The sequence below is a fragment of the Lepisma saccharinum genome, chromosome 11 (assembly GCF_977018435.1).
Source record: "Lepisma saccharinum chromosome 11, izLepSacc3.1, whole genome shotgun sequence".
NCBI classification, from domain to species: domain Eukaryota; kingdom Metazoa; phylum Arthropoda; class Insecta; order Zygentoma; family Lepismatidae; genus Lepisma; species Lepisma saccharinum.
The window spans coordinates 4,547,218-4,571,583 of NC_139239.1; the positions used below are offsets into that span (position 1 = coordinate 4,547,218).

General features: G+C 33.3%; 1 protein-coding gene across 1 annotated transcript in view; it reads right to left on the reverse strand.

The window, feature by feature from the left end:
• Window positions 1-10,634: 10,634 nt before the first annotated feature.
• Window positions 10,635-24,366, reverse strand: part of nAChRalpha6 (nicotinic acetylcholine receptor alpha6) — a 395,829-nt gene continuing 382,097 nt past the window's right edge. The window contains exons 9-11 of the mRNA XM_083130645.1: window positions 24,038-24,124; window positions 19,914-20,023; window positions 10,635-12,036 (exon numbers count right to left, since the gene is read on the reverse strand). Of these exons, the coding sequence (XP_082986771.1) occupies window positions 11,569-12,036; window positions 19,914-20,023; window positions 24,038-24,124 (665 nt within the window). The 3' untranslated portion in view covers window positions 10,635-11,568. The remainder of the gene's footprint in view (window positions 12,037-19,913; window positions 20,024-24,037; window positions 24,125-24,366) is intronic.

A 24,366-nucleotide genomic window follows, 5' to 3' on the forward strand; every position in this document is an offset into this window, starting at 1 on the left:
GTGGTGGAGAACTTGTTGAAGACGCCGTTTCCAGCAAGGATTTTGCTGCAAAGAAGAAACTTGTGGATGTAGGTAGGTCCACTCCTTCTCTAGCAGGCATGGTAACGGAAACAAAATATAAAGTGCGCCGGTTTTGTGACTCATGGTACGAAGCTGATACTTGGTTATGTGGTTGTAAAAAGTATTCAGCACTTTTCTGTTGGCCCTGCCTTCTCTTTTCAACAGAAAAAACTGCTTGGACAACAAAAGGTGTCGGCGACGCTAATAATTATCATTTATTAAAGAAAAGACATGAGATCTCCGTAGCACACGTAAATTCAAAGATTGCGTTGTTGAAATTTGGAACTACGTGAATTGAAGATTGTTTAAATCTTGCCTTCAAATTAAACCGAGAGAAACACAACGAAAAAGTCAAAGCAAATAGATACATCATTGGTTGTTTAATCGACACTGCTTGTTTTTTGGCGGAACAAGAGCTCCCTTTCAGAGGTCATTTGGAGGGTTCAGATTCAAACAATAGAGGTAATTACGTAGAATGCTTCATTATAGGGCAAGCTATGATGAAAAACTACGTCATCATTTGGAATCATCTACAGTTTTTGCTGGCACTTCTCACGATATCCAAAATGAGTTGATTGATGCAATTGCAACTTTGATGATGAACAAAATAAAAAGTGAAGTGAAAGAAGCATTATTTGTGTCTGTCATCGAAGATGAAACAGTAGACGCCTCTCAGAAATCTCAACTTTCATCGGTGCTACGTTATGTAACTTCAAATGGTAACGTAGAGGAGCGGTTCATAGGTTTTAAGGATGTCAGTGGGGATCGCACGGCTGCTGCCCTGGCAGACCATGTTTTTGGTGTAATAAATGACTTCCAGTGTGGCGAGAAATTAGTCGCTCAAACCTATGATGCAGCAGCTGTCATGGCTGGAGAACACAATGGTTTGCAAAAGTTGATAAGAGACAGGTGTAAGACGGCGCTGTTGGTCCATTGCTATGCTCACAAGTTGAACTTAGTTCTCAAACAATCTGTGGAGGGCATCAAAGAATGTAAAGTATTTTTTGAAACTTTGTCAGCTTTTGCAGCATTCTTTTCTAAATCTTCAAAGAGGAAAGCAGCGCTGGACAAAATGGTAAGCAGACGTCTGCCATCAGTTGCTCCTACTTGATGGCTCTACGCAGAGAGATTGGTTGAAGTTGTTTCCCAGTTGAAAACAGATCTAATTAATTTCTTTGAATCAGTGATACAGAACCAAGAGCAGTGGGATGGAGAAACGCGTCTCTCTTCTCGTGGATATTTTGCTACTCTCCATGATTTTGATTTCAATTTTATGTTAATTGTATTTTCGGCCATTCTTCCACCAGCTAAAATACTTTTCGAAATTTTGCAAACCAGAGTGAATGACATCGGCTACTGTACTCGAAAAGTACAAGAATATCAAAGTTTCTTGAGTACTAAGAGGGAAGACTTTGAAAAAGTGTGGTCCGAAAGCGACAGTGCCAGGTTGGGAGAAGAACACTTAAAGGTGCCAAGCAAAAGACAGAGAATTGTTCTCATCAGTAATGAGAGGAAAGCTTCTTATCGAAGACTTTACTATGAAATTATTGACACAATGAAAGTCCAATTAGCCAACAGATTCTCCGATATCCAGAAGATTGGTTGAAGTTGTTTCCCAGTTGAAAACAGATCTAATTAATTTCTTTGAATCAGTGATACAGAACCAAGAGCAGTGGGATGGAGAAACGCGTCTCTCTTCTCGTGGATATTTTGCTACTCTCCATGATTTTGATTTCAATTTTATGTTAATTGTATTTTCGGCCATTCTTCCACCAGCTAAAATACTTTTCGAAATTTTGCAAACCAGAGTGAATGACATCGGCTACTGTACTCGAAAAGTACAAGAATATCAAAGTTTCTTGAGTACTAAGAGGGAAGACTTTGAAAAAGTGTGGTCCGAAAGCGACAGTGCCAGGTTGGGAGAAGAACACTTAAAGGTGCCAAGCAAAAGACAGAGAATTGTTCTCATCAGTAATGAGAGGAAAGCTTCTTATCGAAGACTTTACTATGAAATTATTGACACAATGAAAGTCCAATTAGCCAACAGATTCTCCGATATCCAGAAACTAGAATTGCTCTCCTTGCTAGATTTTGATAATTTTCAAAATTATTCTCTGAAATTTCCAATAAATGCTTACGAATAATTATTGAAATCATATGGACGATATTTTGATCCTCTAATTTTGAAAACCGAACTTACTGCTATTTATTCGTCGCAGGAGTTTTTGAAACCTTCAGTGTTAGACCTCCATAAATATTTAATTTCAACAAACCTGTGCAATGCTCTTCCGGAAACAACAAAGCTTTCTGCCTTAATTTTAACCATACCTGCAACTAGTGCATCTGTTGAAAGAACATTCTCTGCCTTGAAGAGGATACACACCTACTTGCGCAGCACACAGACCCAGGAGAGACTTACTAAGCTATCGCTGATGGCAATAGAGAGAACACTCTTGAAGGATTTAAAGAAGAGCCCTACCTTCCATGATGCTGTGATTGACATCTTTGCCGAAAAAAATCGCCGCCTGGATTTGAACTACAAGTTGTAATGGAACAGTAGCATGTAAGAGGTATATTTATTTTAAAATTCATTTAGATAAGAGGTTCTGAATCGAACTATTTTCGTTCTATATTTTATCTAACTTCGCGTTTTTTTTTATTGTTAGGTTACTCATAGTGATAGGAATAAGACTGACGTAATTATTAGTTCTCCTCTCAATGTATACGATACCTGGTGGAGGCATATAGTGCTTCGGATCCCACTTTAAACTGTAGGTCCAATCCCGATTAGCCATAATGTGCATAAAGTTGACTTAAAACACCAAATCAACCAACCATTCCTCTCAATGTAGAAGAATGCACCCTAGCAATGAAAACGCCATGCTCATGGATGTTTCCAGAACTTTTAATCTGGTGTAGTGTCACTTTGTTCTTAAGGGGTGTAAGGTTAAATTTAGTGCAAAAATTAGGCTTTTCTGAACAATTCTAGGGAACTGAAAAAAAATGGAAACGGGGGGGGGGGGTTCAATATGCCAGCCCCAAAATAAGAACAACGGGAAATAGCCTTCATCATGCTAGGCTTACACTGTTGGAAAGCTCACGCTCCGCCACTGCAGTAAGGTGTTGAACAACCTGACCAAACCTGATACGTAAATTTATATCTAAAATTGTTACATCACTGACTATACGTGGGTTGGAGATTGAATAGTGGCAACACTTCTATATATACACACCATGATATGGAACTGGTGCTTCTCTCTTATACCAGACGTTAGTTTCATACCTAACCTACCTCCCAGTATATAAACTCTTCTTTCCAACACTATGCGCAAGCGCAGTGACACAGTATCGATTGAGTTGGTGGTCTAATGCTTTGTAGTTGTGTAGTCAGAACTCCACTAATGTAAAAGTTACTGTTATTCTCGTGTACAACTGTGATGGTGTCATCTTAATACATACCATACCTCAAGGACAGACCGTCAATGCGCAGTATTACTGTTCATTTTTGGAATATTACCTGCAACCTACGTTGCGAAAGAAGAGGCGACACTTTCTGCTGAATCCTCTCATGATTTTGCAGGACAATGCTTGGGTACATGTAGCGCAACCTTTGGCTGATTTGTTAGCTCGATGCTGCTGGCAGGTTCTCTACCATCCCCCATAGTCCTCGTGCCTGTGATCTTGATTTGATCCCTAAGATGATGGAACTGCTTTTTTTTTTTTTTTTTTAAAAAAATTAAAAACCAGCAGCAGTCAGCTTTTAGATTTCTGCCATATTCTGTAGTATTCACATCATCATATGTACTATGACATTAAAAATTTATTATGTCACATGCTGGTAACATTCTTGTTAAAAATAACAAAACAGTACGATATGAGACACTTTAAAAGTTTGTCCAAGTTTCCGATCGGAATCTCAACCGTGTCTTCTTCACAGTGTCTCAACCAGCCCAGATGATGATTCCAAGATGGAGTTGAAAGCTTGGACAATTGTTTTTAAAGTCTTTCATATCGTGCTGTTTTTGTGTGTTTTGTGTTCTTTCTAACAAGCATATTATTATTATTTAATTTATTTGTTTTTTGTTACACATTAACAGTGTTGCTCTTATTCTTAAATTCTCATTAGATTTTTTTTGTGTGCGAAATCAAGAAGTGTGGCACCTTATGTACTGGGAAGCACAAAGAAAAGTTATGAAACTAGATTTACATATGGCACCTTCTTCACTTCTGGGGAGGGAGTGGTTATCACTGCCACTGTGCAATAGCTGTACATCTGTTCAAATTATCATGGATCTGGTTTTAAATCCTATGCACAGCAAAGTATTAAACAGTGATGTATAAGCATGCTTCGTTGTGCTGTTCTAAGTAAGACTGTCAAATATAAACTGGAATTTCATGCTTTCTATTACATGAAAGTACTGAAAAAAATACAAATGGATTTCTCTATATGTTCCACTACAATCAAGATATGCATGCTGCTGAAGCCTATTGCACATGAAGCGCTCCAAGGAAACTGCATGGTATAGAACAAGTGTCATGGAGATTTCACACCAAAGTGACACGCGACACATGTCTCTTGGGAACAAGCCAATCAACTGCAACATTGCACCCTGTAGCACCATGAGAGGCTGCAGAAGCCTGCGTTTGATTGATGGAATCGCCAATCGACACTTGTCGCCTACCGTTTGATGTTTTGTTGTGAAATCTCCCTCAGACATGATCACTTCTAACTCTGCTTGGTCATAAATGTGTACGTTTGCTTGTGCAGCTGTACGGAACAAATTCCGGTTTATATCTGACTGACCCATGTATCATTCTATCAAAATTAATATTATTTGAAACAGAAATATTTTTCCGTATGGATCCACCAGAGGTGCATATGTGAGAAGTAAAACTGAAACCTAATACAGTTGTGAAAATGGACTATTACTTTTATTGATGTACTGTATCTGGAACTATTTTCTTTGTAGAAAAAGGTAACAAAAAAGAAAGTGATGTGCTTCTAGAGGTGGAAGATAAACATACAAAATGTTTCTTTTTGTATTTCTATTTCTATCTTGGTCCCCGATGGCGCAGTGGTAGCGTCGTTGCCTTGTAATCAAGGGGTCCCGGGTTCGATACCCGGAGGAGGCACATAGTGGTTCGGATCCCACTTTAAACTGTAGGTCCAGTCCCGATTAGCCTTACTGTGCACAAAGTAGACTTTAAACGCCAAATCAAATCAATTTCTATCTTGGCAAGTTAATCATGACAGTGAGGAGGATTGTTGAAACAGACATGTGCCTTACCCAGAATTTTAACATGACACTGCTTGTGAACATATTGTGAACACTAACCACTCTGCTACAGAGGCCATATATTTCTAGCTAATTGAAGTATATTCCTCTTGTAATTATTTCTGCAAAAATTGTATATACTTTGTGTCTGTGTGTGTGTAATTTTGTGTCATGTATTTGTGTTCTTCCTTAATCTTATCAAGGGCTTCATGTTGTAGTCCATCCACATACTTGAACTTTGATGATGTTTGAGTGAAAAGATATTCAGATCATTTTGCATTATGATTCATTCTTCTGGCTGTATCCTTTAATTTCACAGGCAAATTGAAGCTGTTTTCCTTGGAAGAGGGTAATGGAAAACTTCAAACCATTCTTCTCTTTTTCTCATGATGTATATAGTCAGATTATTTTAAATATAAAATTTCAGATAAAATATATTATATACAATCACCATTTAGTATTTTGCATTGTTAAATTTGAGTTAATTATCATTATGGAAATTTAACTAATGCAACAGAAAATGTCATCATTTTGGATATTTGAGTCAGTAAATTAATAAATATTATAGGATATTCATCAGTGGTTATTTAAAAATATATTTTAAAAACTGTTTTTAAAATTATTACAATAAGCTAAAGACATTATATTATCATTTATACATATAAATTGATTCTTCATTTTGTATGATTATGAATGTTACATGGATGTATTAAAATTACTAAAATGCAATGGACAGACCAGGGAAATAATATGAATAACTCATTTGGAGCTAACTCTCATATATATATACATAGTATATTTATAGATAACTTGAGATGAACTCTACTCCAGAACTATACAAGATTTCATAAATCATCTTTACAGACCAAGCTGCCAGAGCTTAGATCGATAACATATTTTTACATTACAATCTCTATAAAACAGAAAATAAACTATACAGATACTATCACTATGATGAAACATTAATACATGTTCTTAGGAAGAAGAAAATAAATATATTGTGTTGAGATAACATGTAACACATCTGTGGAAGATTTGTGCGCAACTTGAGATTCTTGTTCCCTGTTTTGTGTAACATGGGAAAACAGTTACCATTCCCCAGATTATGCAATATAAAAGGAATTCTACCCCCAAACAGTTGCGCAGTATGCACAACAAAATAAGCAGATATTCAGAGTTTCCTTTCTCATTTGAGCCATTTTATTCTTTACTAAATTACCAAGAAAAATGGTGAACATGATTTCTCTTTGTTAAAGAGGTAACATTTTTTCCTTGTCTGCCATTCGGTAAGGAAGACATTATATTGTAAATACCTATTCAGTATACATGGAAAAAAGGTATTTTAATCTTAAAGTAAAATAAAAAAAATCTCAATAACCAAAACAGTGTGTGTTTGTTAATTGAATTATCCAGATACAGATACATAAAATTAAATTTTATATATAACTTATCAAATGATATTTTACTAAATTGCATACAATTTTTTCATTGAAATGGGTGCATAATTTGTAATATACTTTTACAGTCAGAAATGATTCATGTGACTAGAATTATTATCTGATTGTAGACCTTGTATTTTTTTAAACTAAGTTGCAACTAAATTAAACCAATGAAGCATTCAGAGAGACTTTATAAAATAAACATATAATCTTAGGGATTGATACGCTATCTTCAAAATAATAGCAGCTTATTTTAAATTAGTCATTTCACTTCTTTGCGAAGAAGTCACATATATTTACCTAGTTGTGAAATTCTAGGAAGAAAATCTTACCTAGTATGTAAAATTGATATTCTCATTCTGCAATAAACATTCCTCACAAGTCACAAAAATTGGTATGAAGAACATTTAACACCAACATACAATTTCCAGTTTCATGTAATATTAGTTCGTATCGGTTTCTCATACCATCCGAAAATATTTTTTTTTAGTTTGGGCTTATGTAGTTTCCAAAATTAAAATTATTTTACATACTTCTTTCTTTAACATACAATTGACATTTAGATGTTTATGCTGTTGAATAAGGCTGAAATTAGGACAAAAATTAAAGGTATGTGTATGACTTAATTCTAAATCTTCCGTTCACATAACTTTTGACATAAGCATAATTACCTTGAATATTAGAGGGCACATGGTACAATACACCAATGTCTTACATACATAATACATTTTTCTGGATTATGAGAATGCATTCCCTGGGTCGTCCTTTAAATGAAGCCCATGACCTGTTGTGTAAATAGCATATTTATTCCATACATTTGTTTCAAGTAAAAAAAAATCGAACCTTGGAGATAATTTCCCTACTCTACCTCCTCCAAATGATTTGCAATAAGTGCTCAAAGTGAAAATTGCTATGATACTAGGTCAAGCCTTGAGGATAGGTTGTCGAAGCTTGAATGTTTCAGCATGATGACAATGAAGAGGGTTGGAGGATTCTATTGTAAATTATCCTAGCTCAGCCGATGCTTTATCCTAGTTGGGGGATGGCATTCCTCATGTTCCTCCTGCTTCGAGCACTATTCACAATAGTTTAACTTGTTTGTAAGGCACTTATCAAAGCTCCTTTCAGATAGTTTTCTTTTGAAATAACTGATGCTCCTTCTGTATATCGCTTTGTAACCTGATTTTTATCCCTCCTTGTGTTTATGTATCTTGCATACATGAAAGCTTTATTATGGAATTCCTAACTGCATCAAGTTCCTAGGAAACTACAAAGAGTTAATGATAGTATATATACAATATTGACTGTTACATAGTAGCAAATTTCAAAGTGATTTTGTTATTGATGGCATGAAAGTACCATGTAGAGTAACGACCCCCCCCCCCCTTTCCTTCCCCCTTTGCCCAATTAACTTTTCAGAGATAAATCTAGGCAATGCTTATAAGAAATCAGCAATATTATGATATTTTCCTGTTGGCATCTGGAAATGGGCAGGAATTACAAAACCAGAGCCCTAGCCCCTTTAGAGATATGTAAATATATTACTAACCAAGATCCATTTCTTCTTTACATTTATGAATTGACCTACGAATAACACTACAATACATGAAGTAACATTCTTGGAGACACAGAACATTAACTTTACACAAACTTTGCGAGTAGAAGAAGGTAGTGAAATGCTCAGAGGATTAGCTCCCAGGACCCACTCTCTCTCTCTTGATCTTTAGTTCAATAGAAATGAACTTAAATAAATGAAGAATGCGATGAATGTTAGAATTGTGTTTTGTAATTTGTCTCTCTCTCTTGCTTTTAATTTCACAATATAAATTTGGCCCTTTTTTTATTTCCTTTTTTGAAATGTTGACACAAGCTAGTAAAAAACAAATTAATTGTGAATGGAGAAGTTGAAAGGGGCATTGGAAGGCTGAAAATATTTTGTGATTGGGCAAATGCTTATTTGGGTATAGACATTCATTTAACAAGTTCTTCATGTGTGCTGTGTGAGCACTCTCCATGCCATCCTGTGATATCACCACTTTTGCAAGTCGTAATGTCATCCTCTGGGAAAATACAGAAAATGCCCTTATATTTTCCATTACTGTCTCTTCCATATTCTGATTTATTTTAATTGTTTACACATATATAGTGGGCAACTGTAAATTAAATATTTATGAAGGAAATACAAATAAATTTACTGTAGTCATTTACATATAAATGTAAATGGAATTAATTGAAAATGTTTAACTGAATTAGCTATATGAAATTGCTTGTTGCACATTGAAGATATAGCTTATTGAAAAGTTGTATTAATAAAACTACATGTGAAATTTGTGGGGAGACCATTGCATAGGATTGGTATGGAATGCCGAATAGTTAGGTTTGAAGCCCAATGAAATCACAGTTTTCAAATACTTTAGTAACTTGTAGTAGAACAAAAAATAAATATATCACTTATAAGTTAGATATTTTACCAAACTTTATGAAACTGTCAGGAGGTTTAAATATACTTCTAGTTTTAGTCAAGTGAAATATAAAATTTGCTCTTACTAGCCACATGAATCATTATAAATTAATTTTGAGCATTACAATTGTTAACTGCAAAGAAATTCATTGATTGGTATGTTATAATACAAATAAAATAATAATTATATATTTTAACAGCAACAGACTTATATACCATATATTACTTGTTCAATATTTAAGCAATAATTTTGAATCCTCTATGCTAATATTTAAGTAGTAGTATTTAATGCCAAAATAAAATTTCAATATTAATATCACTTTTCTAGTGTTAATGTATATGAAATTATCTCTACTGGCATGTGAAGTAACAATAATAGTGTTTCAACTTCTTTATAATTAAAAATATTCTATCGTGTTCTGCAGCATGGTATATAATGAATACATATGATTGAGAAGTTTAATAATGTAAGTTAACACTTTATACAGTCTTGTTATTCACCTGTTACACAAACATAAACATATTATGATGTGTATTTAGGGCTGTGAATAAATTTAATATGAAGGAAATGTTGAAGTGTATTAAAGTTTCATATTTAACTTCACATTTTTATTAAACATCTGTCATATACATTTTTTTTATAAAAATTACATGTGAAACATTCAGCTTACCAGCAGCTGGTTTCAAACGTCAGACAGTCTTATGCTAGTAAAATTATTTATTATTTTTTTTTTATTGTTTAACATTTTTTCTGAAATCAGAAAATTCTTAACAGTATAGTTTAAGAGTTTCAGATGAAGTAGTGGTATGTTGATTGAGAGCACACAGTTCTATAGAATATAGGCAAAACCATCTTTCGTTGTTGCCTTCCCTTACCATTTTATATACCTGGCTCTCTTAATTTTTCGTATGTTTACAAAAAAAAAGACAATAAGTAAATAATGGAAAATTTAAAACAGTATCATTTAAGAAAAATTTAAATTTCGTCCAATATTTATAAATTTCCAACACTAAAACTTGATCCTGGCATAAACATGTGAATTATTTTTACTATTTAAAGTGCAATAAATGTAAAAAAAAAGTAATAAAAACAGAATTTTAAAAATTAATATATATTTCACACAATTTAGCATAGTATTATCCTAATTTTATTTAGTTAATGGTTGAACTTCACCATGTGACTTGTTATCACCCAAAACTTCATGTTCGAAAATACTGAAATATAAGACAATTTTTATTTTCAAAACGAAACCTTTGTTTAAGGTAAAATACATGTCATCCATGCACACAAACACCCAAAAAAGACAATTTCTTGCTCTACGAACAATTCTTCATGAGATCATGTTATATTCTCACAAAGATTTTATTGTATATCTACTCTGTGTATATGTAATAATTTGTTCCTGTCAAGGTGATTAATTAAATTCTGTATAATTTTTCATTCTCTTTCCAAGTATTGCTCTCAACTAAATTTATGCCAAGAAGAAATATGAACTTAGTTGATAAATGTGGGTTGGTTCTACAGTAGTTGTATTGTATAATATTATTTGCTATATCACTTGATAATGATAAATTGAGCTTTAATTGTTGGAAGCATTGAAGTGTGCTAAATTGTTATAGCATACTGTTAAGCTTCCTTCCTTAAAAAAGTTTGTATCTCAATGAGTCACTGGAACAACATATAACTTCCCAAACATGTGAAGGGAAGTAATAGAGATTCACACATTTTTTTCTTTCTTTATAAAATCTGATTGCTTTCTTTTTGTAAGTTTCTCATAACATTTTATGGGATAATAAACAATATAACAACAAATAAGTGAATCTTGAATGTGAAGTCACTTATCCTTCATGAAAAATGAGATATCTTTTTCGTTATTGAAGATGTATCACAGAAAATGACTTCAAATAATCAAACACTTCACTATCTCTTTCATTTCTAAAACACTCCATTTCTTGAATAATCACTCACCACACTTTTACCCATATTTCTTCCCAGATTAGTTACTTCATTGAGAAGAAGTAGTAAACCACATTCATATTCTTCCTCACAGTTAAAAAAAAAAAAAGAAACACTTATATTCTTCAGCGTATTTATCACCTGAGGGTTTCTGTAACAAAAAACATTTTCTTTAATATATTTTTAGGTGCCATTTCTTATATCATTAAAGATATTTGTGAAAGGGCAATCACTTTAAAGTTTACCTGTAATCTGATAAAAAAAGAAATTAATTTTCTATATATTTCCTCCAAAACATTGCTGATAAATTAAGCAAAATAATATATAAAGTAATAATGCAAAATCTTGTGAACCAAATGGAAGAACTGACTTGTGCTACTGTACAATAATGTGTGGCGCGGACAAGAGTACAGCAACAGTTGCAATGATTGTGAACATTGTAAAGATTATGAGGCAGAAACGGTCCACTACCATCGCTGCAAACTTCCAGTCACTTATAAGTTCTGCTTCTTCATCCTCCTTCCTCATTCGAGCAGTTATAAACTGAAGCTCTCTAAGGATAGCTTGCAGTTCCCTTTGCGTTATTGCACATGGTGAAAGATGGGATGCTCCATCATCCATGGAGCTTCCAGTGACCCGGAGAAATCCAGCACTATTTGATGCTGAATGCCGAATATCATCATCGATGTCCAATACATTGGCTAGAAGGCTTTTCGAGGATCGTTCTTTTAATTCTAGCTCCTTCATTCGATTATTCATGAGAATTGTTTTACGTGTTATCTTCTTCCCTGGACGACCCATCCCCAATAACCATGGGAGCCACTGAAGGAACACACATTTTATCTGGAAATGGAAATATTACAGTGACAGGAAAAGATAATGTAATCATAAGAAACCAATTCATAATAGCAAAAATTCTATGCATAGGAGAACTCTGCAAGAGCTGAACATTTTTCTAGTATTCCTGCAAACATAAATTCTGGTTTACAATGGTTCGGTAAATTTTCAAGTAACTGGAGTGAATTACTTCCTTCCTGTCAATGGTTAGGGTGAGTACTAGGGATCGTGCTTGTTCCAGTAGTTATGATGGTCACTGCCCAAGGAGGACATCCCGTTGGCCAAATACAGCCATCTACCAATTCACCTATTTTTTTTAAACTTGTTTGTGGATTATTCTGCTCACTTGATCAATGGAAACAGTAGAGTAGACTGGATGATGAGTAGGGGAGAGTGTTGTAACGCATGCAGGTTGTAACAGATCTAATAACTTCTGTATGTTTTGGTAGATGACGTTGAAATTTCAGTGGCGGTGGCAGCACTTATTAGTGCCTCAGTTGCCCATTTGGCAAGAGAAGTCATCATGACTTGGACACGACAGTGCACTTTTTCTTTTTTCTTTTTTGAGGAGGAAGTAAAAATTTGCCTTATCAGAAAAATAGTGTTTTTTGTAAATACTTAGCAGACAGGTTGGATATGTGATCACAGCACGATTGAGTGCAATTTCTAGTACCGAGGGAAGAATTGATACTCACTTCCAACAACGATGTATGTTAGCAATATAAGGAATGTTAGCAATATAAGGATAAAAATGGCCACTGCACTATGGGACAGGTTGAAATAAAATCCATGAGTCTGGTTGTAACATTGTAATTGAGTCATTTAGCTTATTTTGAGGCAGTTATCTTGCTAATATTCAACAAAAATATTAATTTCTATCATGAACTAAATTGTGTGGAGGTGTTATGGACTCTTGATCTATTTTAAAAGTTACTGTGAATCATTTATCCAATTTTTATGTTAGTTATTTTATTCTGACACGTTTCTCTAATAAGACATTTTTCTGTTGCTTCACTGTACTTTGATATACAATCATAGACATAACAAAATTTTTACATATTTTGTGTTTTGTTATCTATTCCATATATTCAGATATTCCTGCATTGTCATCTATGAAAGAGAATGTTGCAACCAACCCCTTGGTGGGCCAGGTTGCAACAATTGCAAGCTTACTTTTATTCTTTAATTTTTCACAAATGGCTCATACTTTGTTTGCAGTCAATGCATATTTTTTAAACTAGAAAATTCTGTGTAAAATTTCGTTTATGTACTGCCATGCATACATCGGCAATATACTAGAGAACAAAAGGTGTTACCAGCATACCCACTCTCCCCTATACATTATAGATGCCTGTTATAAATTGGAAGCACCTTGGAATCAGAATTATAAAGTTTATGAATCTGTAAAGAACACGAGTGTGACTGGAAAACACATTAAGGAATAGTGTGTGCCAGAGTTGAAATGAAGTGAAGTACAGCATTCAAAAGCTTGTTTGCTTGCTTTTTTTTTTTTTTTTTTTTTTACATGATAAGAAAGCAAGTGACCACACATTAATTCTACTATTCTGCTTTACTGACCCATCAACAAAGAGGCCTGTGATGCAACTCTCCCCAGTTACTGTCCCATCTACTTGCCAAAATGTAAACCAGTCTAAAGTAGTTAAGCCATAAAGAGGCCATCACCCATCCAATAAGACTCACTTACAGCTGAGGTTTGATGACATATGGAAAATGTCAGATTTATACAGCCTGGTTACTAGGGTTGTGCTATATTTCGTTATATCAACATCGAGCCAAGCCTTGATAATACTGACTGATGTTGTCCACATCGATGCTGGCCCTCAAAAAACAACCTTGCACTTGACTTGTACTCTTCGCAACACCTTGTTTTCGCACCCTGAAAAAAAATCGACATACACAGTCCTGAATTCGTAAATTTGGTAACAGCACTTCTGGGCCAACATACAGTAGCCAACTTTGAAACAATTCTTCTTTCTAAATGAAAACCCTCTTGTGATTTTTTTTCATTCATGAAGTTGGAAACCTTAAACCAGTAATACAATACAGAATTAAACAAGAATTGTAAGTAGAAATACGAATGTTGAAAAATATCGATGATTCTTCATTCTGAAATTTAAAATAGGGAAATTTATGTTCAGTTTGAAACACTGAACAGGTTCTCCCCCACCTGGAAAAGAATTGCAGTCATATTTGAATGCAAAGAAGCAAATGTCTCACGATTTTAAGCATAATTTTAGTCAAGATATCTTGCATGATACAGGATTCTGCGAAGTGCGTCTTTTGCGAAAAATGGTTCGGAACTCCGGCACAAGGTTGTTTCCACTGAGATCAAGGGATTTAACAGAGTTTCTCTTTAAAGCTAAAACCACGAAACTAGTCCAGTCAAGGTCATGCCACTCATCTACAGTGTTGACAATAAGTGAGAATTTCAACTTTCAATAATAATTTCGAAAAAATGTTAGAAAATAGTACTTAACGTAAAGAACATTACGATGTATATTTTTAAACTGAAATACACTTTTGGCCATTCAGAAAAAAAATAAAAATATGTTTCCATGAAATTCACAAGGATTTTTTTTTTACTTCAAACTAAAAGGTAATGAAAGCAGCGAAACAAGTGTGTTGGAGAAAAATATGAAATATTCTTAAGGTTCAGAGATGTCTACAGTATATATTTTATACACAAAATGTATAAGCATTTGAAGTAAAAAAGTAAAATGTTCCAAGATTTGCAACAATTTTCAGGTTATGTAATGTAAAATATCATCGCTGGCTAACTCATGTTCTATTCAATCACATATAAAGTTTCAGCGAGAACGTTTATAATAAAACATTGAAATTCATTGTAGAAACACATAAAGCGTCTTTAGAGTGACATGTGAGCTATATTTTATGTTTTATTTGAACGAATTTTGCTACATATTGCTCTTGCGCTCATCTGAGCGTGACATGTGCCCGACTACATTTACTTACTGGAGGAACAAAATATTTCCCATAAGTTCACATATTTGTACTTTGTTCAGACCAAGAATTATCACTATCTCTCTCTATAGCAGTGGTGGTAGCAATAGCAATTTAGTTATGTTAATTGGCAATTTACTATTAGTTTTAGGTGCATCGGAAGATGGAGGTAAGGGGATATCAACAGTCATTATGAAGGAATGAACATAACCAATCTTAACAATTTGAACTCATTAAACTCTCCCCACTACATCAATGTAATTGTGTGTGTATGCGTGTGTGTTAGTATATCGAAATATTCAACATTTTAGGTCTGCAATGAAGAGCATAAACAATACATATCTTAAATAACATTACATACATCATCCTGAATGTATATGTGAATTAATGTGTTATGAAGAATAGTTAAAAGAAATAAGTTTTAACCTTAAATCCTGGCATTTAACTAAATAACCATTTATCTTTTTGAATTTGAATTTGAATTAAAAATTTTTGGGTGCGTCAGCACAGGCTATTTTGCACCCATCACACTATACGGGGTCCAGCCCCTTATTATAACAAAAATAAAATCATGTCTGAAAACTAAAATTTCCTTACCTTGGTTAAAAGTTGAGGCTAAAGAGGACGCTCAGCACAAATAAGGACAAAACACAGGATGCCACAGAATTATACTGGCCATGGGGCCAGTCGCCAGAGCCTCGTTAGTCTACAGTCCATGGTGTACTATGTGGAAGTAAGGTTGACTATTGGGTGTACTACATGGAAGGAGTGCCCCTTACACCCCTAATAATCTTCTAAGGGGAAAAAATCACAGAAAGGACATTCCTCGACATGTGTATTGGATTAATTTTTACACAGTTTTATGTTAAAAAAAGAGGAGAGAGTGGGATTATAACCAATGCTCTATAATAACTTACTGACAATCTACCCTTAAAAAAAAGCACACTGACATTTATGAAAACATCCACCTTCCTGTGTTCCAAGCACATTTCTTCCACAAGTTGTGAAAAATATGATTTTTTGAGAATTGTTTAATATGCAGAGTATTGTAAACAAAATGTCGCATAAACTCCTCAGAAATGTGCCTCTTTCTGCTCAAACTTGATGACAATTTCCTCCAGCAGGAGAAAAATCCTATCCAGTGTTTCAAACCTATCTGATTTCAGGTCGAGAATCATAAAAATTCCTCAAGATTCTTAATCCAATTTACTCTTCTGTTGAGTGTGTGTGTTATAATAACGGCTTAAGTTTCGAAGTTCATGGGAATGTACGAAATTGAAAAATTTTCACCGCATCGTTTTTCATCTAGTTGAGGGGCGGAATAAAAGTTGGCTACTCCCAGCTGGTGCTGAAGTGCAATGTTGCTGAGTTTACGAATGCAGGACTTAGAATTCTTTGGTGATATGCAAATAAGGTGCTGCGAAGTGTACATGATGAATGCAACAGCAGAATTCATTCTCACATATTGTTAGTCTCTTGAGGGGGAAAGGGGCTGGTTGGAAATAACAGACTGCAGAGCAAACTACTCCACTCAATTGTGTTGTGGAACTCCTATTTTTGCATATTCAATAAGCAATGATATTTTCTGTTTTCTGATTTAAAATTAGAATTGCAATGTCAATATTGATATTTTCAGTATTGTCGATATTGACAAATTGATACTACTCAACCCTACTGGTGACTTCTTTTAAACAGACAAACAATTAGTCCAAGAATTGAATTATAATTAAAATAAGTTTTATTTTATTTATTACTTCACATATGGATACTTCTAAGAAGAACAGAACCATGGACAAGAATGATCAATGGAAAATATTTTTTGTGTCCTTTTCAACGTTAATCTAACAGCAAATGGTAATAATTGGAATTAAAATTGAAATTAATTATTCTAATAAATAATGTTAATTAGTAAATCGTGGAAGAGAGCAAGTCAACTGCATTCACAAAAAATAATTTTAAAGCAGAAAGACTAACAATTGTTCTTTGTTTTAGTTAGCCTTTATAGAAATTAATTATGCATTTCCTTCTTTTTTGCTTAATATTATAACACCATTAAGCCTTGTTTCCATGATTATGAAAAACTAAATATGCTGACCAAGGCAGTAATTTATTTTATTAAAAACATAAACTAACGTAACGTTTCAACCTTCTAGCAAGGTCTTCTTCAGACTCTGTATCAAGTACAAACTTTTGTACTTGATACAGAGTCTGAAGAAGACCTTGCTAGAAGGTTGAAACGTTACGTTAGTTTATGTTTTTAATAAAATAAATTACTGCCTTGGTCAGCATATTTAGTTTTTCTTTGCTTAATATGTTTTTGTTTCATTTTACCTTCACACCTTTCATATTATTTTTGTTATATCGCACATAATATGTTAGAAAAGTTTCCACAGCATGTTCTTTGTCTGTACACAGGACAAAAAGCTGTTATTTATTTGTTGTAACAGATATAAAAACAAATATGTAGGGGAGATTGTTGAAAAGTGTTACAACTATACTCAGGATCCCCTAAGCATAAGCGAAGCTCTATTGCAAATTATAAATAATGGAATTTAATTTGCTATTTTGACGGTTTGTACATTTCCAAAATTTTTTTTCCGAAACAGAAACATGATCCTACAAAAACGGTTTATTTATTTATATTTAATTAAAAGTAACGTTTTTAATGTATGGTCATTAGTATTAAAAAATTGGCAACTCAATTTACTTTGTTTTAAAATTATTATGATACCTAATTTCTTTAATGTGAGGAGACATGATATTTTGAGTTTTTTCTTTTTTTTAATCTGTAGTTGGCAAAAGTATGGCAATGGAAATTAACTCTTACTTTCTCACTTTCTGCCCTCTCTCCTCCCCAGAAGGAAGATAAAAGTGTAATTTACACATTACTGTACAAGTAATTTAAGAGGGCAGAAGGCACTTACAAGCTTCTATATTTGAAATCAGAGATTCATGTATGCACTATGCTCATCAAAGAAAGTACTCTTGAAGTGCATCCAACTTGAATTTGATCAGCGTAACCATGGCCTCTTTCAAAACATAGGATTCAATGTTGTGGACCTCAGTTTTTCTGATGTTTACAAAATTCACTGAGCAAATACTTTGGGAAGCTGTAGTGCAAACAGTGTAAGTGGTAGTGATCCTACATTTGCTATATGCTCTTCTGAAGAATGAACTTGTCAATAACAATACATAATTTGAAAATACTTGATTTGGTTTAATTTACTTCACTTTTCTGCTACGTAGGAATTGCATCTTGTAAACCATATAAAAATTGCATGCATTCACACCACAAAACCTTTCACTAACACATCAAGATCCTGCTTGGAAATTTCAAATGGTTCTGTATTAAAAGTACACAAATGTATTAAGCACACAAAAACCATAAATAGTATAGTATTTATAGTAAAAAAAAATGAAACAGAAGCTTTAGAAATATGGATGTGGCAAAGAACGGAGCGTGCAAAATGGACAGACAAAGTTAGAAATGAAACCGTGGTGGAAAGAGTAGGTGAAAAATAAGAGCAATTTTGGAATTGAGAAAATAGAAGGAAATTTGCTGGAAAGCTGGCTACGATCATTATTTTATGAGATATTAACAAGTCACAGACAGACAGGCTGGTAGATTTATTTCATTTTCATGGCTATTAGTTGTTTAGATGTCGATAGATGACTGGGATTGACAGAATGCCTGACAAATGAGGGTACTTTTTTTTTTCAGTTCTTGCTAATTAGTACTCTAATTGTAAGAGGAAGGTTCTAATAGATGATGGATTTAATTAATATTAAAAAACAACAAAGACCACCATGTTACAAAACATAAAGTTCATTATTTGTAGCATTAATTGATTGATTGATTGATTGATTTAGTTTATTTTACTTCGCGTTTTGTTCCTCTTGGCTAATTTGCGAAGATGGGGATGAGTGATGAAATGATGAAATTGATGAATGGACATTCACAAACAACCCAGCCCGACCGGGATTCGAACCCGGGACCCTTGGCGTCGCAGCCCGATGTGCTAACCACTCGGCCACAGGGTCGGGCTTGTAGCATTAATTAGGGAGAAATAATGTAAAATGTCTTTCTAATAATGAAGAGGTTTCCTCGAGGTATCAACCATATGTTTTCAAGATATAATTCCAAGTTTCGAGAGATTACGTCACTCTTATCTTCAAGGATTGAATCATTCAATCCCTGAAGATGAGATTGACATTTCAATCCTTCAATCCCTGAAGATGAGAGTGACATTTGAATCCTTCAATCTCTGAAGAGGAGAGTGATGTTTGAATCCTTCAATCTCTGAAGATGAGAGTGACATTTGAATCCTTCAATCTCTGAAGATGAGAGTGACATTTGAATCCTTCAATCTCTGAAGATGAGAGTGACATTTGAATCCTTCAATCCCTGAAGATGAGAGTGATGTTTGAATTCTTCAATCTCTGAAGATAAGAGTGACATTTGAATCCTTCAATCTCTGAAGATGAGAGTGACATTTGAATCCTTCAATCCCTGAAGATGAGAGTGATGTTTGAATCCTTCAATCTCTGAAGGGGAGAGTAGCCTCTGAAGATGAGAGTGACATTTGAATCCTTCAATCTCTGAAGATGAGAGTGACATTTGAATCCTTCAATCCCTGAAGATAAGAGTGACGATAGCTCTTGAAAGCTTAGAAGCCTATCCAGAAATCACCTGGTTGATATCTCAAGAAAACCTCTTCATAATTTGCCACCAGGAAAGCTTCAAGAATTATTTATTTCTAATAGTTTTACACCCAATATCCAACAACTTACTTCTTTACGAGAAGAAAAAACACCTGTGTAAGCTAAATGAAGAAAAGAAAATTATAAATCATTAGTGCAATTCCTTTCATATCATGTATTTGAGAAATATTTGCACTTACCCATTGGGGCATCTCGTGAATATCAGCTGTTCGATGGTGATAGTTTAACACTACCACAGTGAGCACAACAGAGGAAGCCACCATAAACATAATACAGTTGAAGTAGGTCCCTGTAATTTATTAGTAATTACAAGATAAGACTTCTCTAAGAATTGCAAAAATATCAAACTTCAGACAAAGTGTCTATCACAGATAATTGAAAATATCCAGAAGTAAAGTACGTAATGAACAATAATGCACAAATTATACAGACGAACAGATATTTACTAGTACAACAACAAATTAAGTTAGCTAGTTGATATAATGGTGATAATTGGTTGTGGTCAAACTAATTCCAGTTAATTTGAAATTTAATGTCAATGAAAACAAATATCATATATATATATATATATATATATATATATATATATATATATATATATATATATATATATATATATATTAATAAACATATATATATTTATATATATGTTTTTTCTGATTTTCCTTTTCAGAAATAATTGGGAGAAGATACGTTTATTATGTATACAACACACAAAATTACAACAATACAAATATCTAGTACTAAAAAAATAAGTCGTAGCCTCCTCAATATTATTTAGTTTTCAGATTTTTGTATGTAATCATACTTCTTATTTTTTTTCTCCCTCTTTTGCTAATTAATAAAAATATTAAGACAAGTAATTATATAATCAGAATATTCAATATTTTGAATTATTTATGAAGTAATAAATATATAAAAATTTGCTGATTTGAAAGTGTATGTATGTTAGAATGAAATTATGAACATGTGAATGTGAGAATATGCATGTAAACAAGAATATGTGTATGTATGTATGTATGTATGTATGTATGTAAACTGATATATACTCCTCAAAATTTTGGAACATTTAAACCACAGCTAATTTCAGTTTTGTATCTGCACATATGTATACATTATCTTATAATTTAATTTATACCTGATGATATCTGGCGCCTGATTTATACAAGTCATCACAGGTGTAAACCTAAGATGACTTTCAATGAATTATACTTTTATTTACAAACTTTTTCAGTTGATGTTTTTTAGTGTAAAATTTCAGTCCAATGAAAAGTCAAGAAATATTTATTGCATATTAAATCAGGCATCCTTCAACTTTAGCATATGTAAATATGGTCTAGATAGGTAAGTTAAAATATAAATAAAACAAAATACAATATATAAATACACTATAGGAAATTTGATGTTTGAAGTGTGGTTAAGGTTTGGGAGGTAAAATTGTTTTGTAAGTTTTATTTTAGTTTTCTTTTTTTAATATTTTTAATGTGTAAAAAAAATAACTTCTGAAAATGTAAGTTGTTGCTTGGGTTTATCTGATACTGTTTACCTTTATTTGCTTACCAAACTCCGAAAGTGATTCCAGGATATTTACAGGTGCTGTTTTAAACTCCCATGGTAAGAAGTGGTGTTCTGGTCCACGTACTTCACGCTGAATGCATGACAAAACATATTTTAGGAACAAGGTTTTGTTCTCATTTAAGAAAGGATTTTTTAAAAAGTTTAAATAAGGTAGTTAAGAATCTGTTTTGTTTGGTTTCTTTACTACAAATTTAGGATAAAGTAGCATTTAAAGCTGATGAGGAGGAAACGAATAACAATAACGATAATAATAATAAAAGTAGGAAACAAAAAATACAAAAAAGTTTCTTTTTTTTAAATATAAATGGGACAGAGTCAGTTGATACTTGGAGGTGGAGGGTGGTTTAAAAAAGTCATATCTAAGATGCTATGCAATAATATAAAACCAAGTGTTATTATCATAGATATCATAATCACAAATATACATATCTATAGATATATTACATGTAGACCTAAACAGTTTGCTCTGCGCAAGGCCTGTTCTTCAAAGTGCTGGCATAACACATACGTGAAAAAAAGATGCAATAATCATCCATCTGGCTTCCGTCCTGGGAAGGACACTCACTTGGTCTAAAAAAAATTGGAAAAAAAATGAATGGTGGGCAAAATTATCCACCTCATAGGCCATTCCAAAAAAAGTTATGGATTTACAGGACCAGGAGAGGGTAAGACTTGGATATTATCAGTAGATCAGGAATTACAGGAGTGAAGGTATTTTTTATGCTTTTTTACAACAACTCCTTGATATAGCTGTTATTTTTGTTGTTTTTTAAAAGAAAAAGGTTGAAGTTTTCAGTTACTTTTACAGGATAAATATGGCTGGTATTTAAACAGCTACTGGGGATGTGAAAGGGGGGAAGTTTGAAGCACACTCACATTACATGATTCGTCAGCATACAAATAAAAGATAGACGCAAGGTAAGCACACAGAAGGCTATACAACATTCTTGCTAAGGAGAAATTGAAAATAAAATGTAAGAACCAAAATAAATTTATATAAAAGCCAAGCACGAACGCAAAAATACTTCTCTGAGAGAGAACTTCAAGCCAAGACACAATGTAGCAATTGTTATCATACACATCCTTGTTATTAGTTTATATATAGATATATATATCTCATGGCATCTATAATTAAAAATGAACAACTTGCATTACAGGATATAGTTACAGGAATAAGTTATATATTTTTTTAGCAAATAATCTGTCCAATTGAATTTTCTGCGAATCAGCATAATAGCAACACAGTCTCTTGGATTGCACAGTGTACTTTATTGTACCTCATAGCTTTCATCACATGTAAAAAGAAAATAATTTGGACAGATTATATGAATAAGTAATTGTAATATTTAGTTTAATTTATTGGCAAAAAAGCACTTTTTATTAGTTTGTTATTCTTTAAATTTTCAGTTTTAGAATAATTTTATGAGTAAGTTCATGCTGCAGTACTTGAACTAAAAACAAGAATGGAAAACACTCTAACCTATAAGGGGTACAGCATCAGAAGTTTGGGGCAACACCTCAGCCACCAGTAACGAGAATACTGTTAGAGACAGCAGAATAGTGACACCTGGAACAAAAAAACAGCACACAAAACTTTTGAAAACAAATGTGGGTACTTATTTTGTGTCTGTCTTTTTTGTTTGGCATTTCTTTGTTCCAATTTTAAGTTCTTTTAATTTAGCAAAAATAATGAAGGAGCTACTAAAATAAAGCAAACACGTTGTGGGTCCATACTTAAATATGGTGACTATCTATGTATGAAAATGCAATCAAGCCTCGAATAAAGAAATACTAATAACAATAAAGGCTTAAAAAAAGTGGTAGCAATAAAGTCTCCCCCTCCAACGATCCAAGTATCATGGTGCAAACTGTCACACACAGCAACTATCACACACCAAACTGAACTACCTAACAAAGGGATCGCATCGGAGACTTGGGGTAAGGTCTCAGCCACGAGGTTCAGAAAGACTGTCAGCGAGAGCAAGATGGTCACTCCTGAAACAGAATTTGATGTTAGTTCTATTTCAAACATCGAAATGTTTCAACATATCACCCCATACCCAATTGGAGACACTAAAAGAGGGTGTTAGACACAACAATCAGAGACAAAGGGTTCAAAATTATAATAATATAAATAAAACCAGACAGTTTAGACAACACTGCGCAGGTTACATCAATACAGACAGGTGCACTGTGGAAAAGAAATGAATAATCACCATTTACAATTAAACACGGCAAACAAGAGAAGGATCTTAGCAATAGGTTGAATTGCATGTGTTGTAAACTTCAACCTACCTCAAGTACAGCACACAAACAATAATTTTTGTTGTTTTCATATAATGCTTAAGATTTAGTTTGTTTGTCAGTATGTTGTAGCATCAAGCATTGTCTGGAAGTTCTAAACCATGTTACTTTACATGGTTTCTGAACCCCCAGCTTAGAAGTGCCACAAACTGCAAACTTTGAAATACTTAAAATAACAATTGAATGTATCTGTACTTGTAATTCTACTTCCGAACAAGCTCATATTATTTTCATACACTGTAACTATGTTATGGCATATGTAGACTTAGAGGATAGTATGGGATATAGTTTGTTTCAGTGTGTGTTTGCTTCAACATATCTGTACACAATGCACATATAAATATATAAATAAAATTACAATTCTCTTTTCCCCTCCAAGTATCAAAATGACCTTGTCCGTTTGTAACCAGAGAGGTCCTACCTATAAGAGGTACAGCATCTGATGTTGAGGGCATCTTTTCTGCCACTAAGTTGAGAAATACTGTCAACGAAAGAAGTATGGTCACCCCTGGAATCAAATTTTAGAGTTTGAATTAAGTTACTGGATACTTGCCTTACAAAAAATTCAAAAACCACATTGAAGTGAAAAAAAAGAGGAACAGAATTTCTCAAAATGAAAAGAAAAATATAAAAGAAACAAACTCTCTGATCCACACATGAACTAAAACTTTTCCTCTTCTTGGTAAAAATATTACAAAAATTCTCATGAAAAAGTACTCTTTTTTGTGTAGTTAAAAAAATGAGTGACAA